Source organism: Mercenaria mercenaria, chromosome 12 (assembly GCF_021730395.1).
Source record: "Mercenaria mercenaria strain notata chromosome 12, MADL_Memer_1, whole genome shotgun sequence".
NCBI lineage: Eukaryota > Metazoa > Mollusca > Bivalvia > Venerida > Veneridae > Mercenaria > Mercenaria mercenaria.
Genome location: NC_069372.1, coordinates 4,161,255 through 4,183,072, shown reverse-complemented (window position 1 = coordinate 4,183,072; position 21,818 = coordinate 4,161,255). Strand labels below are relative to the sequence as shown.

Sequence of the window (21,818 nt, the reverse complement as noted above, 5' to 3'; positions counted from 1 at the left end):
CGGCTACGCACTTACTTCCGCTATATGTTTCGAATAAACAAGGTAAGTTGGATTTGTCATGGCCTCATTTATCATCCATTTATGCTTAAATGTACCTTTATTTTATAACTGAAATGATCCTACGGAACATCTTAATGTTGTTTAAATGTAACAGGCAGAGTATTTTTCTAAGTTTTGTTTTAAATGTGGCAAATACACAACACTAACTGGATCAAGCGTTTTCATGATTGCTATTCTTCGTCCCGTTTGACGTCAATAATGTAATCAAGTATTCACCGGCACCACATTGTAAGACAACCTATGTATTGTCCATTGCTTAGTTATTCTTTTTGTTTATAACATCAACCGCATTCTCCAAACGGATATATATTCTTTTCCGCCGTTTCAAATTAAAGCGTTGGAGTATCCTCTTCACTGTCTGCAAAGACGTTACAATGCCATGCCGGTGTAATGAAGTATTTCGACCTCCATAGAATAACGACCCCCCGGTCATTATTCTATAGAAAATGTGACTCCTTTCCTGTAAAATATTGACCCCCCTTATAAAAAACTGACTCCCTTTGAAAACTCTATAGAATAACGACCCCCGGTCATTATTCTATAGAAAAACTGACCCCTCCAAGTAAAATACTGACTCTCTAAAGATGACTCCCTTCGAATCTCATAGAATAACGACCCCGGTAATTATTCTATAGAAAAAGTGACTGCTTCTATGTAAAATACTCACTGTCGAAATTACTACATTCGAACTCTCATACAATATCGATTCCCGGACATTATTCTATTTAAAAAAGTTACTCTTTCCGTGTAAAACACCGGCTCCTAAAAAGACTTTCGACGATAATATCTATTAAAAAGTGATCCCCACCAAACCTAACGGACAATTTTACTAGATCTACAACTCTAATACTCTCCATTGCCAATAGTTAACATTTTGTTTGTACTACTACTACTGGTGCCGCTACTTCTATTGCTGTCACTACATGTACTTCTTCTTCTTCTACTACTACTACTAGACATTTACGAATTAAGTCTACGTGGACTGTGAACACCTAAGACGATCGATTTTTCAAGGGGACCGTCTCAACATGATAATTTTAATTTGTGTGTGGTAGGAAAACATTCCAGTAATGATGGTAAGGTCTGGCTTATTATGTCACCTCACAGGATAAGATTTGGATTTGTCTGTCCGTCTGTCTGTTCGCCAGAGAGATGTTTTGTTATGCATATCGCAAAAAGTATTTGATCTAGCGTCATAACGATTTCCCGAAAGGTTCTTCAATATTATAAGTTGCGCATTTGCGACAAAGTTGAAAAGATGAGCTTATCTGTTCGCAATGTATCCGTATTCCATCGTTGTCGTCGACCGAAATGAAAATAAATCTTAACTGGGTTAGCTGGGATCAAAATGTAGATCAGCATGTAAAACATTGTGAAAACTGTAGAAAACGTAATATCCTGCATCTCCATTCCTTTGTTGTTATTATCCGCCCGAAGGAACGTATTTTGGTGTTCGTCTGACCGTCTGTCTGTGTGTCCGTCTTAGGGGTCAAAGGTCATATAACTTTGTTTCGAGTGCGACGAGTAACTCTTAAACTTTTTGAAGGATTAAAAAAAAAAACTTGGCACAAATGTTCACCACATTGAGACGGCGTGCAGAGCACATAGCTCGCTTGAAGGTAAAGATCACACTTAGAGGTTAAAGGTCACATGACTTTGTTTTGTGTTTATGTTGCTTTGCATTGCGGGGCTCTTGTTTTTATTTTGGCAGATTTGTTTTTGTTCACTTATAATATTTTTTATTGAATTACTTCCCTTTTATGTTACTAGAAATAAGTTATTTTGTACATTTTTTATTATTAGTCGTAGGTAAAAACCGAGACCACTTTTCTTTGGTACAACATGGATGGTGCCTGCAAAGTAAAGGTGTATTTTGACACATCTGTACCTGTTAATGATTTTAGTGGACTAAGAGTTTTTCGGGGATTTTTTTCTCTTTGTTGTCATTTTCCTTAGGACTTCAACAGTAACGTTCTTTAAATTTTGCTCCCATCCTCTGATATTTGACTTTATCAAAATCTTTGGGGGCCTCTGTGACCTAGTGGTTAAGATTGCTGACTTCAAATCACTTGCCCCTCATCGATGTGAGTTCGAGCCTCACTCGGGGCGTTGAATTCTTCATGTGAGGAAGCCAGCCAGCTGGCTTACGGAAGGTCTGTGGTTCTACCGAGGTGCCCGTTCGTGATGAAATAATGCACGGAGGGGCACCTGGGGTCTTCCTCCACCATTAAAGCTGGAAAGTCGCCATATGACCTAGCATGTGTCGGTGCGACTTTAAATTAAAAAAAAATATCAAAAACTTTTACTAAAAATTCTAAGTTAAAAAGGGACGTAGACTTCGATAGTAAATAACTATTCTAAGTTTAAAGTCAATAGTTTTGATAGTAACAGAGACATTTGACTTTATCAAAAACTTTAACCAAAAATTCTAATTTAAAAAGGGGCATTTTCTGTCAAAATTCAAATCAGAGTTATAGGGATTGTTTCTCCCGGTGTAGACTTTGATAGTAAATAAGTATTTTAAGTTTCAGGTCAACAGCTTTGGTAGTAACAGATATATTTGACTTTATCAAGAACTTTAACCAAAAATTCTAAGTTAAAAAGGGGCATAATTCTGTCAAAATTCAAATCAGCGTTATAGGGATTATTTCTCCTGGTGTGGACGTTTATAGTTAATAAGTATTTTAAGTTTCAAGTCAATAGCTTTGATAGTAACAGAGATGTTTGACTTTATCAAAAATTTTAACCAAAAATTCTAAGCTAAAAAGGGGCATAATTCTATCAAAATTCAAATCAGAGTAACGCAGATTGTTTTTCCTGGTGTGGATTTCGATAGTAAATGATTATTTTAAGTTTCAAGTCAATAGCTTTGATAGTAACAGAGATATTTGACTTTATCAAAACCTTTAACCATAAATTCTAAGTTAAAAGGGGCATAATTCTATCAAAACTCAATCAGAGTTATGGGGATTATTTTTCCTGGTGTAGACGTCGATAGTAAATAACTATTATAAGTTTCAAGTCAATAGCTTTGATAGTAACAGAGATATTTGACTTTATCAAAAACTATAACCAAAAATGCTAAATTAGAAAGGGGCATAATTTTGTCAAAATTCAATCAGAGTTATGGGGATTGTTCTTCCTTGTGTAGACTTTGATAGTAAATAAGTATTTTAAGTTTCAAGTCAATAGCTTTGACAGTAACAGAGATATTTGACATTATTAAAAATTTTAACCAACGGAGATGCCGACGCCGACGCCGGAGCGAATGCAATAGCTCTACTTTTTCTTTGAAAAGTCGCGCTTAAAACAGGCACATCCAAATATTATATCACCTACCGCATAGTGATGATATAATAACTCAAACCCTATTGCCGTTATAAACTCTTTTTCATATCGCGCATAATATAAATAAACAATTTGAGACGGTCCCCTTGAAAAATTTATCGCCTTAGGTGTCCGCATTCCACGTAGACTTAATCCGTAAATGTCTACTACTACTACTACTACTACTTCTACTACTACTACTACAACTGCTACTACTGATACTACTATACCTGCTTCCACTAATACGTCTTGTACATCTATCTCTTCTTCTCCTGCTGCTGTTGTTGCTGTCACTTATTCCTCTGCTGCTGCTGCTGCTGCAGCTACTGCAACTGCCACTACCACTGCCACTACTACTACTACTACTACTTTTTATTGTTGCCGCTACCGTACTTTACTGCCACTGCTAAGTATTGCAACTTCTTTTAATACTAAGTTCTATGCTAGCAGTTTCTTGTCCAGTTTTCTTCTAAAGAATTACTTCATACCGAAGTTTGCAGGGATTATTGACACTGGTGTGTTTTGTGAACGTATTGTGAATTGTTATTTTCCTGAAAAAAAATGTATACACCAAGATACAGCGTCTAGAAATAGAATCTTTTTTCCCGTTTCGGAATGCTTTGATTTCTGTGTCAAGTGATGGTATCTGGGGCTAATGGTCAAACGGAAGGACGGACGGACGGACAAGGGCAAATCTATATGCCCCCTCCCCCGAGTGGGGGCATAAAATGCAGCAATTAGGCCTTAGATACATGAGTTATCACTAAATTTGACCAAATGACCGGGGGTCGTTTTTTTATGGGAGTCAATATTCTTCGTGAGGTTCAGTTTACTTCACGTGGGGGAGTCATAGTACTATGATCTGGAGGTCATAATACTATGACCGGGGGGGGGTCACTTTTTCTATAGAATAATGACCGGGGGGTCATTATTCTATGGGGGTCGAAATACTTCATTACACCTGATCAATAAAAGTGCAACAATTTCATACATCTTAAAACCTTTCTTAAAGTACTCGACTATGAGAGTAGTCTTGTCTGTTATAGATGGTGATGGAAGGTATTTGGGAACAATAAGTTAGAAAATCTCGAGAAGTATTTAAAAGCAGACACAGAACACCATCCACGTTTCGATCTTCATATTCAGGTTTCCATCTTTATCTTCATATTCTTCTGCCCTCCCGCTTAGGTCAATAGGGAGAGCGTTGGTCTACGGATCGCGGGATCGTGAGTTTGATCCTCGGGAGGGGCGTATGCTCTCCGTGACGATTTGATAAAAGACATTGTCAGTCTGAAATCATTCGTCCTCTACCTCTGATTCATGTAGGGAAGTTGGATGTTACTTGCGGAGAACAGGTTTGTACTGGTACAGAATCCAGGAACACTGTTTAGGTTAACTGCCTGCCGTTACATGACTGAAATACTGTTAAAAAACGGCGTTAAACCCAAAACAAACAAACAAATCATATTCTTCTGACAAGTTGCTGTGCCTAAAAGACATGTTTACCAATGATATTAATCGCTACACGAGTTTTGTAGTCTGCTATTTTTTTGCTTGGTTGCATTCTTTTTCTAATATATTTGATTAATTATCAAAACAGCAATCTTTAAATGCCATGTAGCGGATGTAAAAAGTCTCGCCGTACTTGGATTCAGTGTTGTTATATTTTTTTATATTTTCTGCTCCTTTGGGATCATGAAGTCCATTCGATATCGTTGTAATAGAGTTCCGCTTAAGCCGGTCTTGAGGGCGTGAGAGGTGTTGCACTTTCCATTACCTCTCGTGAACAGACTCAATCAAACCGAGTCTGCTGTTATTTTGTTTGGTTGCATTCTGTGCTTCCAAAGGATCTTCTCATAGATTTTATACATACAATTTTGTAAAATATAACATTTACATGATATTAGATTTAACCTGTATTAGACTTTGAACTGTATAAACAGAGTGTGGTCTAAACTCACGTTAATACAACAAGCACTGTGCACACTGCTACATTAATTTAAAAATATATAGACATTAAACACAAATTGTCTTGGTCTTATATATGTCCCTGTCAATATGTAACAAGATACTTGTATTTCTCTTTTGTTTCGTGCAAATCGTATGTAATTATCAAAAGAATACAGTTATCTTGCGGCGCGTCTTTAATTTCCTTGTGTACTAAATATATGACTTGGTCTCCTTTAAAATCCATTATCAAGGCTAGGTCACACGGTGGCGAAACGTGCACCGGATAAAGTCCAATACGTGATAAACAGACACGCTTTGGATAGATTTTAATCATTGTTTTATAACGGTATATTTATCTAAAAAAAGAACAGAAGGATTGCATATAACTTCATCATATGCAATAGTGCGACAGTACGACCGATATCAAATTGTGTCTGTTCTGCAATATAGTGGGCTTTATTACCGCTGAAAGCTGCATGCTCGCTCAGAAATAATCAGTCAGGTGGTACTTTTTAACATCAGACATAACATAGAAAAAAAAAGAAAACTGTAGAAAATAAATCCATCCTACTCTTCAAGGGATAAATGTATGTAATTAGCGGGATATTGAGTTGCAAGAAGTATAACGTTGTTTATACCCATATAGACGCAAAAATGCATTTATTTCTTAATTAAATTTCTCGTTAAGTGAGCTAAGCAGGCGGGCTTATACTTAATTTTGAAATAGGAATTACAAAATGTATGTTTGCTACACGAAAACGTTGTTCAGTAAAACATACATGTATGTTTGGAGTTTACGTATGTGGCATCAGGTGCAGCTGTACTACATGTGTAGTAAAAATGTAGCCGAGGTCGCTTTGTGTAATTAACGTATAAGTGTTTCAATTTATATTAGACAAAATGAAATGTCAGAGAGAAAAAAAAACTTTTATTACAAAATCAGCACATATCACACATATCTACAAAATCAACTTCTTTGAAATGATCCTTAATATTTATTTTTTATTTCATATTCCTTCACTGCATTTTTGCAGTAAGTTATAGAAGTTTAAAGTATTTACAAAGAATCAGAAGGATGTGCGTGTCAAATGTAATGTCCGAGGTTCAAGTCAGTGAGAATGCTCGGAATAATGAGAAGAAGGCATTTATTGTTGACCAAAGGCAGCACAGCTTCAATCATTATTGTCCTATTTCTATATTTAATATTTCTTCATGAAAACTGTTTCCGGTATATTTCAGTAAGCATGTTAAGTGGTACATCTTGATTAGTTTAAAGCTTACAAGACCTGTTTTTATTTCAACAATATTTTGTAGAGTGCACGTGGAATCGTTCGATTCAGATTTTTCATTTCTCATAAATAACGGCTGCAAATTTATATTGAAATTTATATTTAATTTATTTTCATTTTTTGTATAAGTGACTTCATTGTTTATCATGTGCTTGTATCTAATGTTGTTTATTAAACAGAAATAAATACCGGTTCTGCTAATGAGTCAATAAAGACATTGTTAAAACATCAAGAAATTTGGTATTTACTACTGCTACTACTACTACTATTCCTATTACTACTATTAATAAATGCAATAATAAAAGAAACACTACAAAATTAGGAGATGATCATCTCGGATATCAAGTAAAATATTCAACTGTAGGTATCTCACTGGTATCATAGGTCAAATGCATCATTCAGTTACTAATTAAAACAATAGTATTATGTACGGATATAAACGTTCATACAGCAAGGAGTAAAGAATGACGGCAACTCTTGATCGTTTTTATCGCTTTTTGAGCTATATCCAGTGTACATTTCCCCACCAAGTATCTACGCTTTGGAAGTTATACCCGGTGTACGCTAGTCCACCGTGTATCTAAGGTCTTATCTGTGAAGTGAGAGTCAAGTGTGACTTTTTATAGTTTTACTAAGGTCAGTAATTTAACAGTACAGAGACAAATATGAAACGGTTAATGCTTGTAATTTTAAAGATATTGCATTTATATGTGTGGCAATCAAGAGCTGGTAAGTTGTAATAATTTTGTTACTATTTTAGAAGACGTACGCATCGCTTTACTATACCACACGCTAAAGGACTTGTGTGACCGAGGTCGGAGATCGGAGTAACAGTAGGGGTTTTCTCAAGAGATATTTTTATATTATTCAAACAGTAAAAAGGACATTTCATTGACTATTTTTGTGTTTTGATATCTTACAAAAAGGACTGCTCGGTCTGTCCGGTTCTGCTGTTGGTAGTGATGGAGATGTGGGCGTCTTGAGTACTTAAGGTCACATGTACTCTAGTAAAATTCTCGTTTGAAATTGATAGAGCTCTCCAGGGCATTTATTATAATAAGTGAAAGATATTTGTAAATATATGTTTACGACTATATTGAATAGAATACCGGCCGGCGAATGCAAACGTTCATACATTACATGTAAAATGAAAAATGGGCTACCATCCTTATGCCCTCGGGGCTCCGTTTATTTAAACCGTAAGTCAAAATTAAATTATTTATATTTGTCATGTTTTCAAGCTTTTAAAGTGATTGATTTTGTTGAACTCAAGACGTGCATTTATTTATGACAACGTTTATATAAATAACTTTTATGTGTTTACTTAAATCGATGACTTGGTAAATATTTATAAAACAAATACTCTTCCTGTGTACAAGCGGGATATAGTCTGAGTCACATAAATACAAGAAAAAATGAAAGTGTATAGAGGTTGCATTTCATCAATATCTAGGGTAACCACTAATTCAAGCAAAGATTCACCGTTTACTTAAAAAATCTGGACACAGTTGTAGAAATAAACTGCCTAACACCTTTCGGCATTATATTCCGTATCATTTTCTGAAGCAGACGATATTTTTCTGTCAAAAGTGGAGACAACGAATTAGAATTACATTAAACAACTTAACCAAATATTTGGACGCGTACGCGGACGCAGACGCCGAAGAGCAAGCAACTGCATTAGCTCTACATGTTCTTCGAATTGGTAAAGTTGAGAAGTATTTAATATCACTAATAACACATATTCAGCATGAATGTCTAAAATTAAAAATCGAAAATGCATTTGTGATATAACAAATTAAAATTAGAACTATTCATTCTGACAAGATACTGTCAAAGCTTTATTCAGCCTAACGACCAGGAGTATAGGCCTCATGACGGACAGAGCTCTCCTGCAGATCGGCCACGTAACGGATAGAGCCGTCCTGCAGATCGACCTCGTGACGGATAGAGCCGTCTTGAAGATTGGTCACCTGATTTATACAGCCGATCTGCAGATCGGCCACGTGACGGATAGAGCCGTCCTGCAGATCGGTCACTTGATTGATACAGCCGACCTGCAGATCGGCCATATGACGGATAGAGCCGTCCTGCAGATCAGCCACGTGATTGATAGAGCCATCCTGCAGATCGGCTACATGACGGATAGAGTCGTCCTACAGATTGGCCACGTGACGAATACTGCCGTTCTACAGTTCGGCCACGTGACAGATAGAGACGTCCAACAGATCGGCCACGTGACGGATAGAGCTGTCCTGCAGATCGGCAACGTGACAGATAGAGACGTCCTTAAGATTTGCCACGCGACGGATAGAGCCGTCCTTCAGATCGGCCACGTGTCGGATAGAGCCATCCTACAGTTCGGCCACGTGACGGAAAGAGCTGTCCTGCAGATCGGCTACGTGACGGATAGAGCTGTCCTACAGATCGGCCACGTGACGGATAGAGCTGTCCTGCAGATCGGCCACGTGACAGATAGAGCCGTCCTTAAGATCGGCCACGTGTCGGATAGAGCCATCCTACAGATCGGCCACGTGACGGATAGAGCTGTCCTGCAATTCGGCCACGTGACGGATAGAGCTGTCCTGCAGATCGGCCAGGTGACAGATAGAGCCGTCCTAGAGATCAGCCACGTGACGGATAGAGCCGTCCTTCAGATCGGCCACGTGTCGGATAGAGCCATCCTACAGATCGGCCACGTGACGGATAGAGCTGTCCTGCAGATCGGCCACGTGACGGATAGAGCCGTCCTTCAGATCGGTCAGGTGTCGGGTAGAGCCATCCTACAGATCGGCCACGTGACGGATAGAGCTGTCCTGCAATTCGGCCACGTGACGGATAGAGCAGTCCTACAGATCGGCCACGTGACGGATAGAGCTGTCCTGCAGATCGGCCAGGTGACAGATAGAGCCGTCCTTGAGATCAGCCACGTGACGGATAGAGCCGTCCTTCAAATCGGCCACGTGTCGGACAGAGCCATCCTACAGATCGGCCACGTGACGGATAGAGCTGTCTTGCAGATCGGCCAGGTGACGGTTAGAGCTGTTCTGCCGATCGGCCACATGGCGGATAGAGCCATCCTGCAGATCGGCCGCGTGACGGATAGAGCTATCTCTTGACAAATAGAGCTGTCTTGCAGATCGGTCACGTGAAAGATAAGTCGTCCTGCAGATCTGCAGATCGGTATCAATAATATATGTCCTAAATAATGAACGAAAGAAACAAATACTACCACCTGTTTAGTTAATACTGTCTTATTTTGTCGGGATCATGGATTATTTGAACCACTATCGTGTTTGCACCTTGTACTGGTATTTTGTGGCCATGACCACGCGGGGCCCACTACCTCCGGACATCGTGACCCCACTCCGGATGTTCATGTGTAGTGAGCGGAAGCAATGAATTTTCAAATTGTACACTACATACTGTCTGCACAACATGCCTGTGTTCCTTCGTATTTCAGTTGCTTGAAAAGAAAAGAAGAGGTGGTTAGGTCAAATACCAACCATATTAAAATACTCTTACCAAACCAAACCAAACTTACTGAACTTTTCTTGATATTGTCGAGCAATTACTTATGCAATATCATTTATGCAGGTTACGTGCAATTTCTTAATGACAATGATTTAGCGAATGTATCCTAAAACTTAATTTATGTTGTAGAATAGTACTAGAAGCGCTTGGTTTTTTGTGGTTTTCATTATCACACGTCTCCCGTTATGATTGTATCACAGTATTAGCTTTTGCGTATAAATTTATATAGGACACATATGTACCACTGAAATCTATGATCTTTAAAGATAATTAATTGTAGCTCTATCCCTGGCGTCATACTATGGAGACCATATGGTGCTTCAGAAAGCCCAAAAATCAAGCCAGATTCGGGGATATGCAGACAACCCACAATTATTTAAAAATTAAATTGATGTTGTTTGTTTGCTTGTTTGTTTTGGGTTTAACGCCATTTTTCAACAGTATTTCAGTCATGTAACGGCGGGCAGTTAACCTAACCAGTTTTCCTGGATTCTGTACCAGTACAAACCTGTTCTCCGCAAGTAACTGCCAACTTCCCCACATGAATCAGAGGTGGAGGACTAATGATTTCAGACACAATGTCGTTTATCAAATAGTCACGGAGAACATACGCCCCGCCCGAGGATCGAACTCACGACCCCGCGATCCGTAGACCAACGCTCTTACCTACTGAGCTAAGCGGGCGGGCTAAATTGATGTTGTAGAATAATACTAGAAGCCCTTGGTTTTTTGAGGTTTTCATTATCACACGTCTCCCGTTACGATTTATCACAGTATTAGCTTTTGCATGCAAATTTGTTAAGAACACATATTTACAACTTAAATTATAATTGATTGTAGAACTATCCCTGGCGTCATACTATGGAGACCATATGGTGCTTCAGAAAGCTCCAAAATCAAGCCAGATTTGGGGATATGCAGACAAAGTTGGTGACACGGTAACAGTGCACCTAGGAAGTCATACACCAGCGGTCAGTACAACAGTCTATATGGATAAAGCCATTGGCCGGCCAGTTTGGATAGTAATGCTTCCTCCACAGAATGGTAAAACTAATTTTTCCAAAAACAAACGTGAACAGAGCGCATACTTTATACAGATATTGTAAAACAATGATATACTTTATATTTCAAAATAACTTTTTTTTAAATGTAGACTACGTTTTGAATGTATTTAACGTCAATAAAGATGCAGTTTTTTTATTTTCCGGTTTCGATTGATATTTGTGTTTGTTAGATTCAGAATAAACACGACACAATTTTTAGGTCCAATGACAAATTTTCCAGCTTTTAATGACTGAGGAGGATCCAAGGTGCCCCCCCCCCCCCCCCAGGCATCGTTCTAGGCATGGACTGGCCCCTGGGTAGGACCACTTGGCTTCTTCACATTGAATAGGCTATTTTTACTGTTTTAAGGTATATAATAATCAAATCATTATATAAAACAAAATGCAATGCCGTGCTTATAATCACTGAATGCACGTCATTGTCTTATCGTCCATGTTTTTACTTAAAACTCGATATTTATCTGAATGCACTAATACACATAGATACGCACGCACGCACGCATTCACACACATACACGTGCACACACAAACACATTAGTTGTTACGAAGATGAATGATGCCACTGAAACTTTTACTTTAAATTCTCTGCTTTATTTCAGCCGCAGGACCCGAAAATATAACAATATCATCAAGCGAGGGAAGATTGACTATTACGGATGTGATGTTTGGTGATGTGTGGTTGTGTTCCGGACAAAGTAATATGCAGTTTACACTCAGCATGGTATGCTAAGATTCTAGAGTGAAAGGGACTGACCTCCAGATCGCACGGCAAGAAATAAATAAAATGTTTAGATATAAGGAAATTATTGCTTTATTTGATCAGAAGGCTTTAAGTTACTGACTGATTATAAGTTATAGAAACACGTGTAAGTTTGATGTTTTTACTACTTTTTTCATTTCAAAATTGAAAAGCATTTGTCACGGTATACAATAGGTAAACTGTCATAATTATAAAACATTAAATAAACGGCCGTTAAATACGAATTCCTCTGTTATGTAATGCCATTTTTGTTGCGGAGCCAATCCGGGTTCGATTCCCGACTCTTTTTATTTAGCATTTTTAAAAAAAGTTTGAAAACAAAAGAAAAAACGAATTTATTTCTTATGTTCATAATATGACCAAAGTTACATTTTAAAAGATAATCATTTCAGCTTAAAACTGGAGTCCTGTCTCTTTAATACTTTAACATACTTACATTTATCATTTGAAGTCTAAACAAAACATAAGAACAATCATACTTAAAATCATACTTTAACAAATCATTCGCTTTAGAGAGATGATTTAGTTTCTAATATTTTGAACAGTAGATTGAACGTTACAAAATACTTATTTCACTTACTTCCAAAGTTTTAACTTGAATTTGAAATTAACTTTGAAAATAGATCTTGATAAAATGTATTTTTAGAATATATAGGCTCTTTAATACTCCCACTAGAACTATGTTTATTTCTTCAATAAAAGCCAATTTATATCTTCATTAAGGTATTCAATGCCAGTCAAGAGATTGCTGATGCCGTTAACTATCCTGATATACGGCTCTTCACTGCAGCTCAAAAATGGTCGAATAAAACTGAGTACGAATTGCTGCAAGTTGAACAATACTGGAGCCGACCAAATAAAGGTAATTCAAAATGTGACACCCATATAATCCGAGAGATCTACGCAAAATCAATATTTTTACAGATAAAGCAGATGCATGTGTTTTCTTTTTGTATCTTTTTTAAATTTGCCATTCGTAGGTGTACCGATTTAGGTGACATTCTTTATCGAAATAATCACACTGGCCATAGCTTTCGCAGAAGCGGTGGTTCCAACGCCGCGGCGTGGAGGATTAATCGCAGAAGCGGTGGAGAAATATGGCCGACTGACTACATTTATGCTGTCATCAGTACTTTTTCTAATGAGTTTTTCACGTTTGACTGAAAACAACCAATGAGACAGGAGCCCACATGTGTACTCTTCTAGCCACAAACACTTGTTCAGTGCAATTCTTTTTGCGAAAGCTATGGCCAGTGTGATAATAACAATACGGATAATTAACTTCTTGTAAACATGCACACATAACTGATGGTGTCTCTTGGTATATATGTAATATAAAACGATATCAATGATTATCACACTGAATGATATTTTTTGGCACATTTAGTTCTAAATTCTATATATAAAAAAACAGTGTTCTTCTTGAATTGTATATCCCTTTCTTCTGCACTGAATTGTCCAGACTTATTCAGACTCGTGAAGCCTCTTGATAATTAACAGATTCCGTTGGTCACTCTGACTGGAGTTATTTTTCTGCTGTTTGCTGGTTATTTGGAAAATACCTGTACCAAAAATTAAAGTACCCCATCGGACTGATTTCTACAGACTGGGGTGGTACTCCGGTCGAAGCTTGGTCTTCCCGTGATGCAATGGACACGTGCAATGGCTTATTAGGGTATGATCCTCCACATGTGCATGCGGCTCCTCAGAATACACCAACACAGTTATGGAACTCAATGATTCATCCGTTCCTAAATCTAACCATCTATGGCGCAATATGGTATCAAGGTAACGTTCTTATTTTTGTTTACTGGACGAACTACTTTTGTGTAAATTTAGCGATTTGTCTCATAGATAACACTTACTTTTGAATATTTCTATTCGCTATGTATTCTTATAGAAGAAAATAACGTTTATTTTCGCTTAAAACAACACCTAGTTTAGTGCAATAATATGAAGGACGATCTTTTCCGATGGATAAACATGCGATCCTACATCGTTCACGAAAACAAATCATTAACAAATTGACGTCGTTCAAAAATTTGGCAATCAACATTTCCAAAAGTTTAATTAATTATAGCTTAAATTCGTTTCTTTTTTCTTCAAAATATCAAACTTGAATTGACACTATAATACAGTTATTTCATGAATTAATGGATATTTTTTACACATATCAGGTGAGGCAAATGCAGGTGCTCCTGACTCATATAAATGCCGATTTCCCGCCATGATAGACGACTGGAGACAAAAATTCCACGAAGGTTCACGTGGGCAAACTGACGACATGTTTCCATTTGGATTTGTTCAGGTAATTTACCTCTTAAACCTGTGTTAAGCAGCCAGCCAAGGGAGCAGCATACTCTGGCTGCTAAAGACAGGCGGCTGCTTAAGAGAGGTTGAAATTAGAACAGAAAGTCGATTTTGAAGGTAAGATGACTGGCTGCTTAAGGCAAGTGGCTGTTTAATAGAGGTGACCGATCAGGCAGGTTCAACTGCAAATCAAAATTAACGAATTGTTTTCATTATTTAAATATGTGTCAAGTTTAATACATATAATAATTATTTGCTTTTAGATTTGTGTCAATCTTTAAATTCTAAACTATAATTACATCAGGTATTTGAAACAAAATGTAAGTTACATAAGACATCTTCCCTGTCATTGCAATTAGTATACACAATTCAGTTTATTTATATTTCCATACATCTCACATGAAACATAATACAAGCGTTCATAAATAAAATAACAAGAGGGTCATGATGACCCTGGATCGCTCATCTGAGTAATATGAGCTACATGTTTCAAATGTCAAACTAATAAAATATTAAGAAAGTCAGTAGGTCACATTCATGGTCAATTAATTAAATTTTCCGATTTGTGTGCAAAACTGTGTATGTCATCAAAATTTCAAGGCTGTATCTTAAAAAACAAGAAAGTAGGTCAGTAGGTCAAGGTCACTGTCAAGTGACATCATATTACTTGGGGTCATCAGGTAATTATAAGATAAGATAAGATAAGATAAGATAATCTTTTATTATAGTGACATGTGTATAGTATTGATATATACATATAAAGCAATATAAATTGTAAACACCCGGCCCAACGGGCCTATATGTCACCTATAAGAACTATTTAACAATATTTCACGGATGCACACACAAAAAGTATAAATAATGAACATGGATATTTCAAAGTTAAAGTGATCAAATAATTGTTAGTGAGCTATTGTACGTCATTTATATATATTTGATATAATAATGTAGAGATGTCAGTCAAAGAAAGCATAGTATAAATGTTATTGTCTGTATGTCTTTACAAAGTCAGATGATTTACACAAAAATTTATAAGTATTTAGATCTAGTAACATGATATCATGCTATTTCATCTTCTTAATATATGAAATAATAAACGTGGGAACATAACAAGAATATGTAAATGCATTTCATAATTTTGTTATCTGAAGTGTTTTAAAACAGGTTCTTTCTACAATATTACAGAATAAGTCTTATGTATAAATCATGCTACTTATATAGCACGCTTTTTCTTATCATGAAAGCTTTAACAACAAATTTTGCGCTTTTCCTTGGGTAGTTGTTTATCAAATATTTGAACTTATCATCATGGTTAATATATTCTACACTTGTTATAATGTCTTTTAACAAAACGCTTCTGGTAGCATCATATAACGGACATACTAGAAAGAAGTGTCTCTCATCTTCGATTTCACCACTATTACATATAACACATAGTCTTTCATTTGCGGGTTCTCCAACATATCGGCCAGTCTCTACTCTTAGTGGAAGAATTCCACACCTGAATTGGGCAAACATGGATCTCTCATGTCTTTTTAAGTCTAATGACAGATAATTTTCACATCTAAATTCAGTTTTAAATGTTATATATGTTCTTAATTTCGACACGTTTTGACAATCTTGTGCCCAAATGGAGGAAAAGTACTCGTTCATTTTATCACGCGCTATATTCATATTTACCGCTGTCTGATTATTATAATGAGACATTAAATTGACATTGGATAATATCGTTTTTATTTCCGAACACCAGGTATTTGTATTGACTGATCTATAATCCGCCATGAATACACGCTTGGTTAGCCGTGAATTGTCAAGTTTAACTAAACGATTCCAGTACCGTATCATTATTAACCACCGTCTGTACCTGCTTGGTAGCCACCCAGTCTCACCAATAAGTGCTAAAGTTGGTGTAAATCTGTGAACACCCAGAAAATACCGCATTGCACGATTATGAATAGTGTCGGCTGATTGGTATTGTTTAAATCCCCAAATTGAAGCACAGTAGTCTGAAACTGATGTTACACATGAGAAGTAGAGTTTCTGATAAGTATTAAAACCACACTGTTTCAGATTATGGATTTTTGATATCATGCCCCCAAGAGCTCGACCTGCACTTTTTGACAGCAGCTCACAGTTATATCTAAAATCTTGCTTTTCGTGCATCAGTACACCTAAGTATTTATATCTGTCGACTATTTCTAAGGTGTTAATCCCTAAAGTAAATTCGAAATCACATCTAGCGGAGCGGCCTTTTCTGAAATGTACAACTTTTGATTTATCAGTGTTCACTAGGACATGCCATCTTTTGCACCAAGAATGCATTTTAGTTAACATCCGTTGTAGATCTTGTTCTGATTTTGCAATAAAAACGATATCGTCTGCATATAGAAGCATGGATACCGATGTATTACCGACATTGATTCCAAAGTCAAGGTCACTTATTTCTTTCACAAGGTCATTCACGAAAATTGAAAATATTGTCGGGGACAAGTTATCTCCCTGTTTTACGCCCGTTTTACACTGGAACCACTCAGTAAGTTTTCCATTTATTCTTATACAAGATATAGATTTGCTGTAGATGTTTTTAATAGACTGGTATACTTTTCCATCAATTCCATTTAGGAGGAGTTTGTAGAGCATCATATCTCTGTCGATGAAATCGAAACATTTACGTAGATCAATGAAGGCTGTAAATACAAAGTTATTGTTCCTGATTATACTGTCAAGCGTGAAAACATGGTCCTCACAGGATCTGTCTGACCTGAAGCCATTTTGTTCATCAGCTAAAAGCTCATTGTCGTTCAAATACTTTGTAATTCTTTTATTAAGAAATGAACTATACAGTTTGCTTAAGCACGATAATAAACTTATTCCCCTGTAATTTAGGGGTAATCTGGAGTCACTGTTAGGGTCTTTCAAGATGGGGCAAATGACTGATTTTCTCCACAGCGAAGGGATAATTCCAGTATCGAAGATTAACTGAAATAACTGTTGAAGGACACTTATAACTATTGGGAATTTCAGAACAGCATAAGGTATCGCATCTATTCCGCAGGCAGATTTTGATTTTGCGCTCATAACAATAGTTGATATCTCACTGAGCGTAATATTCTGGTTTAACTGAGCATTTGCTGTATACAAAGGGTCTAACATGTTTAGTTCCAGTAACTGTTTATGTGTTTTGCTTCGATCGAAAAATTCCTCATCGAAGTTACTGTTTTCCTCGTGATTATACAACTTTTCAAAGTCATTTTTCCACCGCTCAAAAACCAATGCTTCGTCTGATACAGTATGTCCGTGTTCATTTACGATTTGTATAGGTATTGATTTATTTTGCCGTGGGCCCAGCCATCGTATCTTGTCCCAGAAGTCTCGCGGATTAGTAGAAGACATATCCTCAATGTCCATTGCCACTGCTGTTCTGTACTGGCGTTCCGTCGTGTGTAATGTTTTATCAAACAAGTTTCTAGCGGCAATGTATTGCTCACGCAATGTAGTTTTTATGTGTCTATTGCCTTTGCACCGTAAAAATGAATTCTCTTTTGCTCTCATATCATTCCACAGGTTAGCCAGGTTTTCGTCCCAGTAGGGTTTACTGTGTTTGTATTTCTTTCTTGTTCTCGTCGAAGAATTATATTTTGGAATATAATTATTCATTTCTGTGATAATACAATCGCACAGGTTTTCATTAATAGTATCGATGTCTAACTGTGTTTCCCTACTTATTTCTATACTTGAGATGATATTTGTAAGAGCTACTCTCGTTAATTCACTGCTCATGAAGTCTTGCGGTATTCTATTCAAATTGTATCTAGGTGGTTTAATCTCTTGATCGCTGTTGCCGCTACAATGGTTTTCTTGGGCGTACCTTGTCAATTTAAATTCCGTTATAATTGCACAATGGTCTGGCGGCCTTGATCTTATCCCTAGTAATCCGTGTAGGTCATTATCAGATATAATAGACTGCATAGTCTGTACCTTGAAAGTAGTACAACACTGAAATATATCGTGGGGGACGCATATGTAATCGACTACGGAAGTACCTTTACGTGAAACAGAAGTAAAATTATCGTCTGTAGCGTTAAATCTTCCATTAAGCACACAGAATTTTGCATCACTAGGAAATTCTACGAATGTGTGGCCATGTTGATTTACAGATTTGTCCAATACTTGTCTCTCTGGTATAGAATCAATTTCACTGACAAAATCCGACAAAGATCCAATTCGTGAATTAAAATCACCAGTCACGAATATTGCGTCACTATCGCTGTTTAAGTAAATTTGGGATAACAAATAACAAAGAATTATAATTAAACAGGAAATAGGATCATATGATTTTTAAGTATTTTTCCTAAATTACTCACATAACAACTAAGTGACCCCAGGGCGGGACCTCTTTTAACCCCAGGGGCAAAGTTTGAACAATTTTGGTAGAGGACTACTAGACAATGCATCATACCAAATATCAAAAGCCTAGGTCATATGGTTTCAGACAAGAAGATTTTTAAAGCTTTTTTCCTATATAAGTCTATATTAAACTTGGGACCCCCAGGGCAGGGCCTCTTTTCACCCAAGGGGTACAATTTGAACAATTTTGGTTGAGGGCCATAAGACAATGCTACAAAACAAATATCAATGGTCTAAGTGTTTTGGTTTTAGACAAGAAGATTTTTAAACTTTTTTTTTCCTATATAAGTCTATGTTAAACTTGGGACACCCGGGGCACAGCCATATTAGACCCTAGGGGGATAATTTAGATAATCTTGGTAGAGAACCACTTGATGATGCTACATACCGAATATCAAAGCCCTAGGCCATGTGGTTTTGTACAAGAAGATTTTCAAACTTTTCCCTATATAAGTCTATATAAACCATGTGACCTCCAGGGCGGGGCCATATTTGACCCTAGGGGGATAATTTGAACAATCTTGGTAGAAGACTACTAGATGATGCTACACACAAGATATCAAAGCCCTAGGCCCTGTGGTTTTGGACAAGAAGATTTTTAAAGTTTTTTCCTTTCGGTTGCCATGGCAACCAGAGTACTGCATGGAATTCAATTCTTTGAAAATTTTTGAAAGGGGGCCACCAAAGGATCATTCCTGTGAAGTTTGGTGTAATTCTGCCCAGTGGTTTTCAAGAAGAAGATTTTTTTAGAAATTGTTGACGGACTACGCACGACGCACGAGAGATCCATGCTGTTCGCTAATGGTTTCTATGTTGGTTTACTCATGGCGCGGCTCATTTGTTATAAGTAATATTAGTAACAATTCTCATATCGGTTCAAATCTGTTAAAGGATGGTTTTATATTTATTTTCCCCTTTTCGTGTTATTTAGAAATGCGGCAAAATTCTTCGATTATTTTTAATTATTTTCTCATGAGTCTTGGACAGCATGAAATATCAAATTATCAAACTTGTTACTATTGTATATTTAATATATCCATGTACATTTATAATTAGTTAGCGCCTTGGCGAAATGATTCCACTATTGAGAAAGGGTTTCCGGATATCCGGTGGCACCAAACTGCAGATTTTGGATATGTGCCAAACTACCGGATGCCAAAAACTTTCATGGCGGTAGCCGTTGACCTGCCAGATTTCACATCGCCATACAATAGGTATGCTGCTTCGATAACATGTCAATCACTGATGTAAAGTTCGAATCGTATGCTTTGTACACAGTGATTGTTTACACTTTTAGAACGAAATCGGCCACAGATACATGCTATGTATATATGTGCTAATATAGCCATTATTTATAGGACTTTTAAAAATCTGTTCTTAAACTAACATTCTTTCTAGTTTACACATCTCATAGGCTGTTTTATAAACTAAGGTATAATTATATTAATAAGGAAAAGCTACGTTGCAAGAACACGGCCTTACCAAACCACAAGCCAAGAGCAGTGTATGTACGTATGTCTGTGTAAATGATTAACATATACACAAATACATAGACAGTATTTAGATAAACGACAATTTCAAGTTGCAGTCTAAGGTAGCATTGACGGAATTCGTTTTGCACCATAATACTTCAGATTAGCCGACGGTTCTTAGACGAATCCGTATGAAAAAGAACGCTCTATTTCTGGTCAAATATATTTTTCACACCGAATGTTAAATGTTTGAATACCATTCTCAAGTTTCACATATAATATGCTTAATTAATTACCATGCATTAAAAATTAAGTACATGAACTGTTATCATCTCTGATCTCTTCCCTGTAATTTCTTTTTCTTTTTTTTTTTTGTTTCAGCATCCACCCACGTGATAAGCAAGATGTTGCATCTCGCCTTGTTCTCTCCGCCCTACCAGTTGCTTACAACATCAAGTCGATGGGGAAATACCAGGGTCCAAGGATATCGGCTTACTTTATAGACATAGGTTATCATACCTTGACTCTGGCATTAGACAATGGGACTACACCTATAACAGTCAGGTCCAAAAACGGTTTTGAGGTATATAATTGCGTATTGATATATACTTAATTTGCTTTGCACTACCGACTTAAAAGGTCTTTTGTGAGGATTCTTTTTCGAAATTCAAGAGAGACAATAACAGTAAAATATATGACGGGAATGCGACTTTTATTATTTGCTTTCTTGATTTTAGGCCATGTTGAGTCAATTCAACGCATTTCTTATAAAGTTGGTGCTATGATATGAAACTTAGCAAAGAGCTCTACTGCCTATAAAGATCACTGCTGATCTAGATAAATGTAAGAAATCATGAATAAGGACCAATGCTTTTTCAATTAAACAATTTGAAGGAATGCACTCATTAACTTCTTCTGAGCTGCTTTCTTGTTTTACTCATGTTATAAAACAATTGACCAAATAACCATTTTCACCATTTTAGGTATGTTGCTCAAGAAATAACCAGTCAAGATGTGATGGCACGGATTCAAAGTGGATTGATGCGCCAATAATAGCTTCCGGTACCAATAATGTTACGGTGTCATCTTGCAATGGCGAGTGGACAATGGGAATTCGATACCTTTGGAGGGAATCACCCTGTACAACCGTTAAAATGTGTCCAGTGTATACTGTGGAAAATGAACTTCCTATGGCACCGTTTATAACGGTCGGCTTGATAGGCGATAAGACTAATACTTATTATTGACTAATGTCAAACGAAAAATTGTCTTCAATTGAATAAAAACCTAATATGTATAGATAGAATTTTATTTCTTGCCATCGTCTCTGTCCATCATGTTTTCTATTTTATTTGAGTGTTCTTGTACTAACTGCCAATTAATCTTCCAGTTGAATGGTTTAATTGAAAGGTAAATGCCTGTATGTAATGCTTAATGATTATAAAGCTCATGAATTTGTCAACAACATGTTATTGTATACTATGCAGAGAGTATGTTGAAATCATAGAGGACATATATTAGTATTCTCATTAATGTCTTAAGCTTTAGTTTACTTTATAAGTAAACAACCGGAAGTGGTCGTTTATAGCATGGAACCGGTTTGCAAGTAGACGACGTCATATATTCTAAATGACTAGGACAGAGA

General features: G+C 36.8%; 1 protein-coding gene across 2 annotated transcripts; it reads left to right on the top strand.

Moving 5' to 3' along the window:
* Window positions 1-7,154: 7,154 nt before the first annotated feature.
* On the top strand, window positions 7,155-21,472 carry LOC123534007 (sialate O-acetylesterase-like). 2 transcript variants are annotated; one of them, XM_045316031.2, is made up of 9 exons: window positions 7,155-7,262; window positions 11,001-11,204; window positions 11,824-11,945; window positions 12,708-12,846; window positions 13,485-13,772; window positions 14,162-14,292; window positions 19,758-19,915; window positions 20,555-20,756; window positions 21,157-21,472. In XM_045316031.2, exons 2-9 carry the CDS (start codon window positions 11,033-11,035, stop codon window positions 21,418-21,420), a joined length of 1,476 nt encoding a protein of 491 aa, XP_045171966.1. In that variant the 5' UTR covers window positions 7,155-7,262; window positions 11,001-11,032; the 3' UTR covers window positions 21,421-21,472. The 2 variants fall into 2 exon arrangements, with proteins under 2 accessions (XP_045171966.1, XP_045171965.1); XM_045316030.2 differs by having other exon boundaries at window positions 7,200-7,355.
* The last annotated feature ends 346 nt before the right edge of the window (window positions 21,473-21,818 follow it).